Genomic DNA, 14,316 nt, shown 5'->3' on the forward strand with positions numbered 1-14,316 from the left:
GACTTACATTTATCACATGGACAGAAACATCATACAGATGCTCCGTAAATAAGCAACTGCTTGCTAACTGGTTATCCATTAGCACTTCATAATTCAATGGGAATATGAGAGCTGTGTTCATGTTTGTTTTAGGGTCCGTCTGCTCCCTAGTGGTCAACAATCACTTAATGCAGGTGTTTGAAATAATAGTACCAGCTGCGATCAAAAAGTTGTGGCAGCATAACAATGTGCATAGACCAGGAGAAACCAATAAAGTTTGTCTTACAAGTTACGTCTCCCGATAAAAATCAGCACTTGTGTTATACGTATTTGTGATGGCACCATCTATATGTCACTACAGAAAATAAATTGAAAATCTAAATCTAAACAGCATTTCAAGATGAGGTGAAAGTGTTTGTTTTTTTAACTGTTACACAAAGTCAAAATGCTTTCCAGATGCATTGTGAGTGTGCTTAGAATTTTTCAGCTGAACAAGAGTCTACTGTATATGACATACAATCCAGAGAACACTTGACAGATATGTTTCCCACGTACTTCCCTTCTTTGGCCAACCTTTCTGGGCAAAAACGTTTACAAGGACAAGACAAAGAGTCAAAAAGGTCAATGGCAAACCGCATTAAAAAAAAAAATCAAAACACTGCTGGGATACAATAATGTACATAATATGCACATTATTAATAGTTTTAACTTTTGGGAAAAAAATATTGTATGTTTATGCCAAATATGAAGGTAAATATGAAGTTGACAAAACCGTTTTCCCATTTGTGTTTTGTACAGACCAAAAGATGGGATGTTAGATACAAATTTGTGAACTTTAGAAATGTTGATAGACAGATTTGTATCTTTGGACAAAGACAGGCTATCTATCTATCATTTCCTATATTTATGCTAAACTAAGTTAACTGTTTCCTGATGGTTGCTTCATATTTAGCATACAGACATGAGAGTAGGTACCAATCCTCTCATATAACTCTCCAAGAAAACTTTGCGAGAGCACATTTTCAGTTCATTTTGTTCATTTAGTTATATCAACAACACTGCCACTGAAAAGATAAACATTTGGATCAACTTGTATTGTTCTTATTCATTGAAAGTATCCTTATTTCCTTAAAATAATACTGATAGATTCACGTACAGTATTTACAGGAAGCTTTATAAATACCCATCTCCATAGAAACTGCAGAATGCCACTTAACAGCAATTGGTGGACATAAAAAAAATCTATACAACTAAAACCATTTTCCTAATGGTTTTCACAGATACATCTCTGGTCACTTTCCATTTGCACTTAAAGTACGGTGTTTGGTTTTGTAGTTTCAGTGACATCACAGGTACTGGGACAGCTGAACTGTCTGGAAGTCAAGCAAAGATTTTTGGCAAGAAAATGGCAGTTTGTAACATTCAAGTAAAGGTAACGTTATATTTAACTTCAAAATGATAACAAAACTAAACCTCCCGTTCATGTCAAAGATTATGACGTAGAGATCTGACATCGAGGCATTTTATTAATAGCTACATTAAACAAGAGTATGCAATGTTAGTAAAATGCATCACAACCGAGATTAATCAGCGGCAGCATGGCGAGTATTGCTATTAACCCTCAAGTTGTGTTGATTTTTTTTAAAAGGTTACAACGCAACGATTTCGGCACCAATGCCTTTACCTATTTCTGTGCTGCGTGAGTCCTACTTGTTGGGGTGTGGGATACTTTTCCTCAAATTGAATTAGTTGTCATGACTGCACCTGCTGACATTTTCTCTCTCTCCGTCTGATTAGTGTCTGCTGGAGGAGCTACTGCAAAGCTCTGCACAACACAGTGGCCTGATTCAGTAAAGGACAGGACCAGAGAAGAGACCAATCACAGGTGAAATACAGACACCTGTCACACTAGCTGTGACATTGTAGGTCACATCAAAGACATATTTGATACTTGTTAGTTCAAAGAGTCAAAGAGTGTGGTTGGTATTAGGCAGCCATTTCTTTGTAATACACTAAAACGTTTAGTCAGTGTTGCAAACAGAGGCATCTTTTGAATATTGAACTGTCCTTTGGCTATTTTGTATCCCTGAAATGAATCACTATGAATTAAATTTAGTTTTCCATTTGACACGGATGAAAATTCCCTTTGGATCATGTGCCCCTTTACCTTAAGATTTTAGCATAGTTTTTTCGACTAAAGTATGAGAGCAAAATAACATGGCGGCTATGGCAGCCCAAATAATCTGGGAGCTCACTGTGAGATTTTATAGTGATATTTTAAATCCATATTAGGGGCATAAAAAGAAGGGAAACAAGTGAACCAGCACTTTTCTTTCTTTCTTTCTTTCTTTCTTTCTTTCTTTCTTTCTTTCTTTCTTTCTTTCTTTCTTTCTTTCTTTCTTTCTTTCTTTCTTTCTTTCTTTCTTTCTTTCTTTCTTTCTATTTGTTTCTCTCTGTGGTGTTTTTGGTGTGAGAAGACTCAGGATGAAGCTGGATTATCTATTGTACATTAGGAGTCCTAGAGGCAACTGGTGTCACTTTCATCTCCCCACTTCAGAATATGCTGTAGGCCACCGGCTATCTGTCGAGCTGCTCGACCTTTGACCCTCAGTAGGGTTTGCCTGGGGAGACGGTGACATGGCGGCCAGCTTCCTGCCGGTGGGATCCAAGTGTCGTGGAACCCGCCTCGGTGCTGTAGTGAACTTTGATTGGGTTTTCTTAAGCGGAGCGGGGGTTGTGATGCGTTTTGCAGCGTTGCCTGATGTAGGTGATCCTTTGCTGGAGCCTTGTTTAACACCACGAGTGCTGTTGCCCACGACGGAGGCTGTTAATGTCTCGAGCAGCTGGGAGGCTGAACCGAAGCGGACGTGTTCCTCCGTCTCAGACGCCTCGGAGAACAGAGACAGAGCTTCGCTGCGCTTACTGCAGGAGTCGCAGCACAGTTTGTTGTAGCCTGGAATAGAGCAGTATCTCGCTAAGACCTCCATTTGGCAGAAGATTGATTTGTCTCCATTACATGGCTCATCTGAAAGTCAAAGAGCATACAGTGTGAGCTCAGTGCATGTCACAGTGTTGAAAAGTGCTGAGATGCCCTTGAAAGAAGATCAAAAAGACTGACTGCAAGTGGATGCATAACAGAGCACAGAGGCATTGTTTTTAATCAGAGTCTAACAGCACTGACAAGTGTTTATGCACATTTCAGCCGCAGCACATTCAGCAGAATGTTGCTCATTTTGTTCTGCATAGACAAGAGCTGTGACCCAGTTACGGTTCCCACTGTAGGCTGCATGCAGTCTTACCAGGTTTTGTGTTCGGTCCAGTTTGTTTCATGTTCTCTTGAATTAGTGATAGTACTAGACATTTGAGTTTCTAAAATATAAATATCTGTTTGTTTGAAAGATGCTTGTTTGATGTTTGGAAAAAAAAAAAAAAAAAAAAAAAAACCAATAGTGTCACTTAACAAGACTTATGGCTCCTCTGAAGCTACTTCCAGAATCTTCAAAGACTTTTATAACCATTTGGATTTAAGGTATTTAACAAAAAAAAAGCCCATTTAGAGACCCCCCTACAGTGAAAATAAAGTTTCTTTACCTTGTTTACATGTCCATGTGGTGTTGTTCATATATCAGAAGATTAATTATTAACAAAATAAGTAGTCAGTATAAAGGCGATAGTATGCAATGACTAAAACCTTTTTGCGCAATAATTAAACATTTTGTCATTCAGACTGTTGAGACATCTGTGACTCAAATGTAATGTTAATACAAAGAGACACAAACTGGGACTGATTTTGACATGTGCAGTAGTTTGACTAACTGCATCCAGACTGAAATTATTGACTTTTTGGTGTGCGTATTGCTTAGGGACACAATTGTATCAGTACAACACAAACAAAATAGAAGAAAATTAATTAAATAGCATACAGTGCTGTGACAACTTTGAACATACAGCAAAGTAATGAGTTATTTAAATATGAATTCCATTTGAGACAATCTTAGAAAATAAACAAATATTCACAAAAGAACATTTTACATATGCCAAGTTAACTTTGGCGTGGCGTGATCCATTACAGAATTGGCACATATTGAATGGCTTCCTTTTAATACACAACTCTAGAGTGTCTATTTCTACAGTAGTGCAATTAGTATACAAGTCAACATAGTACAATTAGCAATTAGTACACAGTACAACATTGGCACGAGTCAATGGTTTCTCAGCGTTTCAAACACACCCCTCTGTAAACTCCCCAAAAAACTATGAAAGACAAATTCGGTTTCAGCCTTTCCAAAATTGAAATCTTGCTTGTCTTTATATTCTCTATTCTAATAATATAAATGTGCTACTGCACGTCAGTAAGCAAAAGAGGTTTGACTTGAATTGTTCTCCCCAGGATTCCCACTGAAAAGAGCAAATACCCACTGATAAAACAGACTGCTTTAATCATTACTCTCTGCCTACTCAAAATGCAGTGCTGATTGCAAAGCTCTCAAGAACCTCTCATACAATATTCAACAGAAGCTACGTAAAGTACGCTGCAGATAAATACAGGATGCACAATGTTGTCATGCAGTCACTCACACATGGGATCATGTGTGTTATTTGCTTTTCATCCTCGTCCATTCCTGTGTCTGCTGCAAATATCATGTCAGACATGACATACTTTAACTGCTGCGATTACCAGTAAAGGTTCTTTTCTAAATCAGTGTGAGGAAAGATTGAAGGGGCATGATGCAGGCGGGTAAAACTAAATTATGGGACAACAGTCACTTTGGTCACAAGTGCCAAATACAAGATAATGGAACATTTAATGTCCATTCATCATCCAATATTTTTTGGAGTTTGTTGCTTTATAATTGTGTTAATTTAGTATTCTGTCTAAGTTTAAGTGGAACAGTATCTCAACCAGTAAAAAACAAGCATGTCTCCTATTAAGGGAAGGATGTGGTTACCATACCATATTATTGTATACTATGCCATACTATACAAAACTATTCTATACTATTTTCTTCCTTCCAAGCAGCATTGCTTCCCTTTTCTGTAGACCAATAAAACGCATTGGCAGACTCTTGGAACCTATCTGAGTCCATCACAATGTCTAAATTAAATTATACTATTGTTGTGAAGCCAGTTGAGATGCTTCAGTCTATCTGGACATGAACTGCATTTATCACCCAACAATAATGGAAGTTTAAAGCAAATTAATACAGACTTGATATTCATTGTGATGAATTATGCAACTCAAAATACATGATTTTTTTTTATAAAGTAGTTGAAATCTGTAAAAATGATTTGTTTAGCTGTTTTTGAAAAGTAATGACAAATAATGTATCATGTATTTTTGTCAAGAGGAGTTGTTGGAATAAATAAAATGTCTAATTATTAATGAGTTTTTCTAAAGGAGGCAACATGTTTTGTTGATTTATAGAATTAAACAGAAACTGAATCTGCGAGTGTTGATTTAAACAGACATTTGTTTTTCTTCTTCTTATATGTCCCATATTGTATAATTCAAATTTTATTTTTTATTATTATTATTTTAAAGCAGGTGTAGCTGCTATATACAAACTGTGAAAGTGTCAAAATACTCAGTCCACAGAGAAATGCACACTGCTCATATGCAGCAACTATGCATTTTGGAGAAGCGGTTAGACATCTGTTAGTCAGTGATGCCACAAACCTACGCTTCTGTAAAATGTCCTCCCTCAGCACGGCACACTGTCCAATATTTGCATACAGCAACAGGTCATTCCTTCACAGAGCTAGCAAGCTACAAGACTGAAGGAACCTTGTGGTTGGCGTTGGCATGCATCACTTTTGAGTACTTAAAATGACAGAAATAAGATTTTCGGGATATTAAGACTGCAAATAAAAAACTGGAAAAGTGTCAAATATGGGACATTTATTAGTTGACAAGCTTACCATAGCAGAGTCCAGGTCTGCACGCTCTCACAGTCTCAGGTTTATCTCCATTACACTGATCTCCAATCCGGCAGGTAACCAAACGCCTCTCCATCCCCTCTCCACATGTCACCGAGCACTGTGGAAGAGTGCAAAGAGTCAGCAAAGAATACTGTTTTTGGGGCAAGAGCTGAAATGAGTGGAGGCAGGTCACACAGTCGGCAGTAATTGTCAGGATAACTTCAAGTTCATTCCACATAGAAAATAAACAGTTTTTCCTCCATCCCCTTCTTAGATTGGATTTTTCTGAGAGTGCACAGGGAAATCTGTTGGGAATAAAGTCAATCACTTACCACCAAAAAAAATTGTCTGCTGGATAACTGAAATCTTACTTTGTTGACGGTTTCAGTGGTAATACTTTGTTTTCATTTTACTGAGCAAATTTACAATGTCTGGATGAATTTGCTGAATTAAAAGAACTGAAGTGTTTGTTGAAGTGGAGGCATCTTAAACAAACAACTAAGCAAACTAAACACATTGGAATGAAAAATGTACTTCAGCGGAAAGGGTTCAGCATGCTTTAAAGTGATTGACTCAAACAGCGTCTCAGTTCGCCTCTCTCAACAATCCGGCTGTGCAGAGGGAAAAGAGTGGCCAGTACTAATTCCGTCACTTTTATGTGCATAAATGAGGCCAAAAACATTTATACCTTTAAGAAGTGACTATCTGAAAGTGTGCTACGCCATAAACAATTATTCACATTCCTTATGTCCCTCTGTATGGCAGCAGGTTTTTCAGCCCACATTTAAATGTGGCCAATGGGAATAGGTATAAATATCGTGACAATGGGCAGGACAACTTCATGGATTGGGTTAAATGTAAAACGGCCGTCGTTGGATTAGAGCTAGGCATAAACAGTACTTAGTTAGGGTTCGGGAAAAAAATCATGGTTTTGTTTACTTGAGAGAAATCCACACTGACTTTTGCTTCATCAATCTTTTTTCCCTATCTAACCGCTCCTGATTTCCACCCTTTGTGCTTTGTCACACAACCTTCTTCAATCTGCTTCATTACATAACACACAAGGTGCATTGTGCGTATGTTTTAGATGACAAACGACAACTTGTGCGTATCTCTCTGATGCCTCTGATGAACAGCTGTGACAAAACGGCAGTATTTGACGCCCTGAGAATGGGAAGGGGCTGATACAGTCAAAACAACAAACAAACCACTAATTCTTTTCTGGATGTTTCTCTTGAGATGACTGTGTGACTGGCTGTTTTTACACTTCGATCTCCTGCTGGCATGAATGAAAATGTCATTGGAGCAATTAGTCTGAAATCCGTTAGATCCCAGATGAAAGAGGGTTGGAGCCTGAATGTTCTCAATGAAAAGTAAACTGGTTTGGTTGTAAAACAACAATTGTAGTTGACCTATGATTTGTTTATTATTTTGAATATTTCAAATATTTTGAAGTCACAAGAATCAGCAATTTACTCACAAATAAAGAACAGTTTAACAGAATAAATCAATTACTGCAATTTCACAGAATACTGCTACTGTCACTGAATGCTCAAATGCGCATATAGCATATATTGCATATAACAATATTCTAACCATGTTATCAAAAATATGAGTGGTGACTTAAATAGTTACATCTTATTAGCTCTTATCTTTGTCCCACTGCTCAGCCAGATGTCTGAATTATAGGATTTTTAATAGTTTTTAAGGTCTCATTTGTGACTAGTAAAATGGATGAACTAAACATGAAATCTGGCACTGCATTACAAGGAAATATTACAGAGGCCTTGTGTTTAATTTTACATGCGACCCTGCCAAGATCAGAAACCACTTTTGTGACATGTGCTGTAAAGCTACTGCTGCACTATCAGCATAAATCTACAAAAGATGATGTGGCCAAATTATCCACTTCCAGACCAAAGAAAAAAACAATTTTATCTAAACATGTGATCAGCTGTAAAAATGTCAGCCGTTTAATCCAAGAGTTGTAAGAAAAATGGCTCTTTTAAACTTTTTTTTAAAGAAATCATGCAGATACCTCTGACCAGGCTCCCGTCCTCCACTGTGCAGGACATGGGACTCTGTTGCAGGGCCTCCGGCTCTCTGGCTTCTCACCACTGCAGTATTTACTGTGCACGGAGCGGTTGGTCCCGTCGTGGAGGAACTGGACGCAGCGAACGGTCCGGATCTGAAAGCCCAGGCTGCCGCAGGTTTTTGTACAGTGCTCCCACTCATCAGAGAACCATCTGGACAAGTACATGTGAAACACAGATAAATAAGGGACATTTAAGGTGAGTGATAGAAGAAGGATTCAGATCTTTCACACAAGTAAAAAGAATCAACATTACTATAAATCCACAGACGAAAACCACATGCTGCGCAACACATCTAGCTCGTTTGGTGTTTCCCACCCCAAGGGTCTGGAACTTCCAGAGGGACACAAGATGAATCTGAGAGGTTATTAGAAGTATTAAAAAAAAAAAAAAAAAAAGTTCTGCAACACAAAATTATTCTCATTTTGGAACTTTTCTCTGAATGTTGGGAAAAACTAGTTTAATCCTTTAATCATACATCGTCTCTACTTTAGCTTAAGTAGTCTTTAAGTACAGATGTAATACGAATGCAGTACAGCAAAACATAATTGAAGTCCTGAACCTAGATATAGTCAACCAAAAGTTATTTATGATATATTTTGTTCAAAAGGGATGTGATGCATGTGATTTTGCAGTTACTTTGACTTTTAACCACCAAAATCTAATCAGATCATGGTTTAGTCCAAGTAAATGTTTGTGATAAATTTGAAGATCTTTTGGATCAAGTGAATGTTTGTTCCAAATTCCTTCAAGGTGTTCCTGAGATACCACGTTCACGAACATGAGACAGACGGATGAACAGTCAGAAAACGTGAAAACATAATACCTCTGGTCATGGCTGTTGTGCAGCGGCATACAAAATGTTGGGTCATGTTTAGATAAAAACCCTCCCAATATTTCTGGACCTGCAATTACACCCACGGTGCTGAGACGGTCCCTGACACAAGGGACGTACAAAGGGAGGAAAAAAGGCAGGCACAATGAAAAATGATGCATTCTAGGCTTATTTGCAGGGCAGCACAATTTCATTCAAAAGCAGGGATAAATATATTTGAACACACCATTCAATGACTTTGGATTGAAACTCAGTTACAGAAAATTGGCATGTGGTAGTGAAATATTGCAAATACAAAGGCTTAGTGCTCTGAATGCAGACTTATTTCAAACTTCTAGAAGAGACTCAACAAGCCGCAGTTCTGCTGTTTCCTGCACATGCATCAATAAATTCATTTAAAATGCTTTTAACTCTTGGGTGGTGTTCATATTTTTGTTATTCAGCCAGTGTTCGTGGGTCTGGTGGACCCGCTGCATTTTGGGGTTTTTAATTCAACACCATCAAACAATTTTAAGTTAAAATACTCAACAGATGTTTACTTCATCCCAATTACAAGCAATATAAACAGCATATATGGTAAATATTTGCCCTTTACCTTTGTTAGATCACATTTATATATTAAAGTGGCACTAGTTTTTTGTTTGTTTTTTAATAGCATGTGTGCAGTGTACTCACGAGTACCATATTATTGCCTTTTTTTGCCACATAGGTTAACAGGGATGTGTCTGCCGTGTGCACAAACCAGGAGGAGCTGACAGGCTGTTCTTTGTAGTCAGCAGTTGGGGTGGGAACTCAGACTTGTTTATCCGTATCGTTCCCACCATGGTCAGCTTCCTCTTTAGGTGCTCCTGTCCCAGCTTGTACGAGGTAAAAAAATTGTCGCATGTGATGTTGTGTCCACTGAGTCCCTGAGACATGTCCAGGACAACTCTCATTCTTTGATTTTTCTCAGGGGCTCCTCCATCAGGCTTCCCTGTGTAGACTTGTAAGTTCCAAGCATATGAGGAAGTGGCATCACAGGCAGCCCAGATCTTTGTACCATGTTTTGCAGGTTTAGATGGTGTATACTGCCTAAAGGGGCAGCGGCCCCTAAATGGCATCAGCTGCTCATCAATGGTGACATTAGGCCCAGGGTTGTAAAACAGGGGTAGGCGGTGCACCCACTTGTCCCACACTGTCCTGATGGCAGCTAGCTTGTCTCTCTGCCGCTGAGCTGGTCTGTCGTCTCGGTTATCAAAGCAGATAATCCTGGAAATTATGTGGAAGTTTTCCAGAGACATTGTTGCACGGAAAAGTCCTCTGCCAGTTTCTGCATCCCACAGGGACTCTGTGGATTCCCCTTTGGACCTGAAAACTCTAGCAAGCATAAAAACCCCAAAGTAGGCATGTAAATGGGTTTGGTCCATCTCCTTCCACCTCTCTCCAAAAAACACACCTTCCTTCTAAATTAGTGCAATTCAGAATCATTTTCTGAATGGAATCTGGGATGAAAAGCTCAAAAGAAGACTTGATGTCCTGCACATGAGAAACTGCCATCCGTGTTGGCCCTGGTTGAATCCTTATCACATTGGCAGCCATGCGGGGAGGCTCATTTCTTGGGTAAGAAGACCATTCAATTTCACAATTTTTTTGGCATCCATATTTCTTCACTTGCTACCTGATGACGGGCTTGTTCTGGTCCTGGAGCTGGCTGCTGACGGCTTCCTTTTGGAACTAGCTGATGCTCAATCTCATCCTCTTCTTCAAAGTCACTGTCAGACTCTGAATTTTCAGAAATGTGATCCTCACATTCTGAAACCTCTTCCTCTACATCATCATCAAAAGCTTCTCTCTCTACCAAAATCAATTGCAAGGCCCTCTGAACAGAGAAGCTTTTGGCCATCTTGGTCAGTTGCGATAAGGAACCACACTGGCAAAGCTATATTTATTATTGTGTCCCGCCCAGTGGACCCAAACATCCTGTATGTAATATACATGTGTATGGGGAGGGGGTGGGGGGTGTACTGTGTGTGGTCATTGAAAATGTGTTCTGATATATGTTCTTCACAGAAAATGAGCCAAGGCCAATGAGTCTCAGTTTGAAAAAAATAATTAATCATATCATTTTTCTTTTGATAAAAAATGAAAACGGGTCCCACAGACCCGAACACCACACAAGGATTAAATGACTTTTCAGAAAGCTGTCATGCTAAACTGACTCACTTCATTTTTGGGATGTCATGGGAATCAAAACTTTGATACAAAATTAATAATACAATTCATCACATGTGACAAAATCTCCTGTTTACCAGGTCAAACTGGGTGTGCATGTGTGAAAAAGCATGATTATTTAACACAGGACATTAAGATGATGGTTAAGTAATGCAGAATGTATTGAATATCTAATTCGAAAATCTAAACATAATCTATAAAAATGATGTGGGGTGGAGCATTAAACACTCCTTTTAAGGATCAGTTCACTGAAATCAGAAAAACATGTCAAAAATGTTGCGTAGAAACTGTTGTTTGCTGCTGGCAGCTGTCTTCCTCTCTGTCACATCACTTTATTGACATTTCCCTCCTACCTATGGATTGTTACAATAGTGGAAATGAAATGGAATTAAAGCCAGAAGTTCTATGTACAACCACAAAAAGTCACCAGGCTGAGACACTGAATGAAGTGTTCTGTCTATCTGTTTATGGATCTCCTTTGCTTCGTTCAAGTAGGCTTCTTTCACAGCACAGCACCTACACTCAACAAACAGCGCTGTCCATGGTTCTGAAACAGCTAGTAGTATGTATCTCAGATACATTTTATGCTGACATTCATATTTTAGTAGTATATTTCTATATTTATTTTAAAGACTGTTTATTGTTTTTCCCGTGTTCTGTTTTTAATATTTATATTTTCTATGCAGCAAAGAGGAGTAGCACTCCTAATTTTGTTGTATGCAGAGCTTACAATGACAATAAGGGCTTTCTGATTCTGATTCTGAAATTTGGATCGTAATGATAATTTCTATAGATACACAAAGCTTTAACAGGAGGCAAACATACAAACATAATAATTGATCACAGAGTAGACTATGAATGTCAAGTACATTTTTTGACTATCTGCACAGGAATGGTTTGAAGATTTTAAGTCATCACAGTACAGAAACAGCTCTGGTGGAAGTTGAAAGAACTCAATCATCTTCTCATTGCCTCTGACAATGGACTCTTGTCTATACTTGTCCTGTTCAGTCTTAGTGCCGCATTTAACACAAAGGATTAAAACATTTTATCACAGAAACTTGAATTGTCATTGGGATGAAAAAGCCTCTGCTGTATACATAGCAACAAAACATTCAGAGGCTGCCGTATTTCAGAATTCAATTAAGCAGACAAAAGTTGCAGGACTCCTTGTTAAGACTAACAAATGTGTCTGCTGTTTTCAGTGCTGCTTGTTTTCCAAAAGAAATCAGTTTGAAAAGAAAACTTACAGAAAGTGTGAGTTATCATGTTGTCAATATTATGTTGAACTATTGTAACTAGATGTTAAAGAGAATAATACATACTCAATATGTACCATATTGAAAGCCAAAGACTGCTATGACAAATTTTCAAGGTATTACACAATATTCAAAACTATCTCATCTACAGAAGGTATACCTTTCCCATGTGTTGATATGTCGGTGCCCATTAAGCTTTCATCCAACCTCATTGCCAATCTGCAGTTTCTATAAACAAGAAGTACCGTTTTGTTTTAGTATAAATGTATATGATTTATGGTTCTTGTACATTTTGGGACTTTCACCCTCTGATCAAACTGAATGTGAAATTATTCTAGCTTCTTTATTTTATTGCTCTACACAAATCATAAGTTCTGTATTTATATTATTTTTAGGATGCAATTGTCCTCGTTGACATTTCTTCTGATTGAGTGTTCTCAAGGTTGGCCTAAATCTCACTTAAGCCACGTTATACATTAATATTTGTATTCATTTGTATTTGTATTTCTCCTCAAAGGTCTGATCAGCTCTTACAGAAAAGAAGTTACAAAGAGTCTAAGAAGTACAACAAAACTAACAAACTTGAAAGCAGTCAGAGAGTATATACATTTCCTCCAAGGCTGCATAATCCTCTATGTGTTTAATATTTATTCAGTATCAAAATATTTTTTGAAATTTTTAATGTGTATCTGGAGGGGGCTTGACCTTCATAAATGTTCACGTAGTGTTTGGCAATCACGGGTTACATCAGTAACTGCAGTAATTCATTTTAAATATAGGAAAACTAACTTTCTAAACTAAAGAACACAATATTCAAATCAAACAAGCTACAACCTAGCTGGGAGCGGCAGGTGTCTGTGATTGGGAGTGTGGGAGGGCATTGTGGGAGTGAGGGGGGGAAGTGGTTGTGGTGTTTAATCATACATGTGACGTCGCTGGTGATGTGCAGGCATACAGTATATAGAAAACAAAGGACCTTTTTCACAGCAGATGTGTTGACTTGTTATAATAGGTGATGGACAGGTGTGTTCAAGACGTTTCCCAATAAGCCGTCACAGTGAATGAGCATTCACAAAAACAGAACCTCCCATAGGTGGAGTGCAGCCATCAGTAATATGCCTGTGTGCATCCATCCAGTTGCTGCTGCAATATTTCACTGGATTAAGGTAAACATTTGAAATATTGGCAATTATAGAACTGCCAAAGTGAGTCATCTACTAAGGAATGATTGCAAGAAATGTCATGGAAATCCATTCAACAGATATTTCACTGGGGTGTACCGCCTGCTTATCATTTGTATCTCCGAGCCATGCTGTTGACATTACTTCAAGGTAAAAGAGTCTCAGGAGCAATACTTTTGATGAAGTTGAGGACCATTAAGATGCATCAGCCAGCTTTTAAAAAAAGGAACAAGTGTCAGATATTTGCTCCATTTTGCTCATATGGAGATCTTCTGTGATGCAGTCAAATCTCCACCCCAAAGAAAAGTCAGTGAGACTTTCAGAGAGACATATAGTTTCCTCAACATCAGAGTGTATGTTTCATCCAGTGTCAGATCTCAGCAGCTTTCGATTTCTTGAAAATTTCTTTAAAGCCGAACAAAACAGCGAGTGGGTAAACATTTGCCTACTGTGTGAGGTCTTCATTGAGTTACATGGCATTATCTCAGTGTCGAAGTTGGCTGATGAACTGAAGAAGCCACCTTAAGCTGGGATGGTTGAATTTGGCTGCAGTTCTTAAAGGCATCTGCTATTAAACTTACCGTCTCTTACTGCCTTCACAACTCAAGCTTATATCCATCCTTCTTTTTCAAACCATTTCTTTCATCTGCTTGCTCTTTCTTTGCTGACTCTGTATTTGGACCCCTCAGCCAACAAAACAAGTAATTCTTTCACAATTCCGTTTTGCTTTCACAGCCATGCATCTGTTACCAGAGTAGCAGCTCCATGCAGCTAAGGTGTGTTATCACTTAGAAAGGCTACTTTTCACTCCCATGAGCTCGTGTCTTGTCTTTTAAATA

The 14,316-nt window shown here is 38.3% G+C and overlaps 1 protein-coding gene and 1 pseudogene across 1 annotated transcript in view; both read right to left on the minus strand.

The window, feature by feature from the left end:
* Positions 1 to 217: 217 nt before the first annotated feature.
* adamts3 (ADAM metallopeptidase with thrombospondin type 1 motif, 3) overlaps positions 218 to 14,316 on the minus strand; it is a 139,638-nt gene continuing 125,539 nt past the window's right edge. The window contains exons 20-22 of the mRNA XM_069705990.1: positions 7,937 to 8,144; positions 5,899 to 6,016; positions 218 to 3,004 (exon numbers count right to left, since the gene is read on the minus strand). Coding sequence (XP_069562091.1) covers positions 2,520 to 3,004; positions 5,899 to 6,016; positions 7,937 to 8,144 — 811 coding nt within the window. The 3' untranslated portion in view covers positions 218 to 2,519. The remainder of the gene's footprint in view (positions 3,005 to 5,898; positions 6,017 to 7,936; positions 8,145 to 14,316) is intronic.
* LOC138625169 (piggyBac transposable element-derived protein 4-like) lies at positions 9,475 to 10,404 on the minus strand (annotated as a pseudogene).

This window comes from Brachyistius frenatus, unplaced genomic scaffold, assembly GCF_029030835.1.
Source record: "Brachyistius frenatus isolate BFR_SWC_R1_liver_20210118 unplaced genomic scaffold, ASM2903083v1 Contig_60, whole genome shotgun sequence".
Lineage (NCBI taxonomy): Eukaryota > Metazoa > Chordata > Actinopteri > Embiotocidae > Brachyistius > Brachyistius frenatus.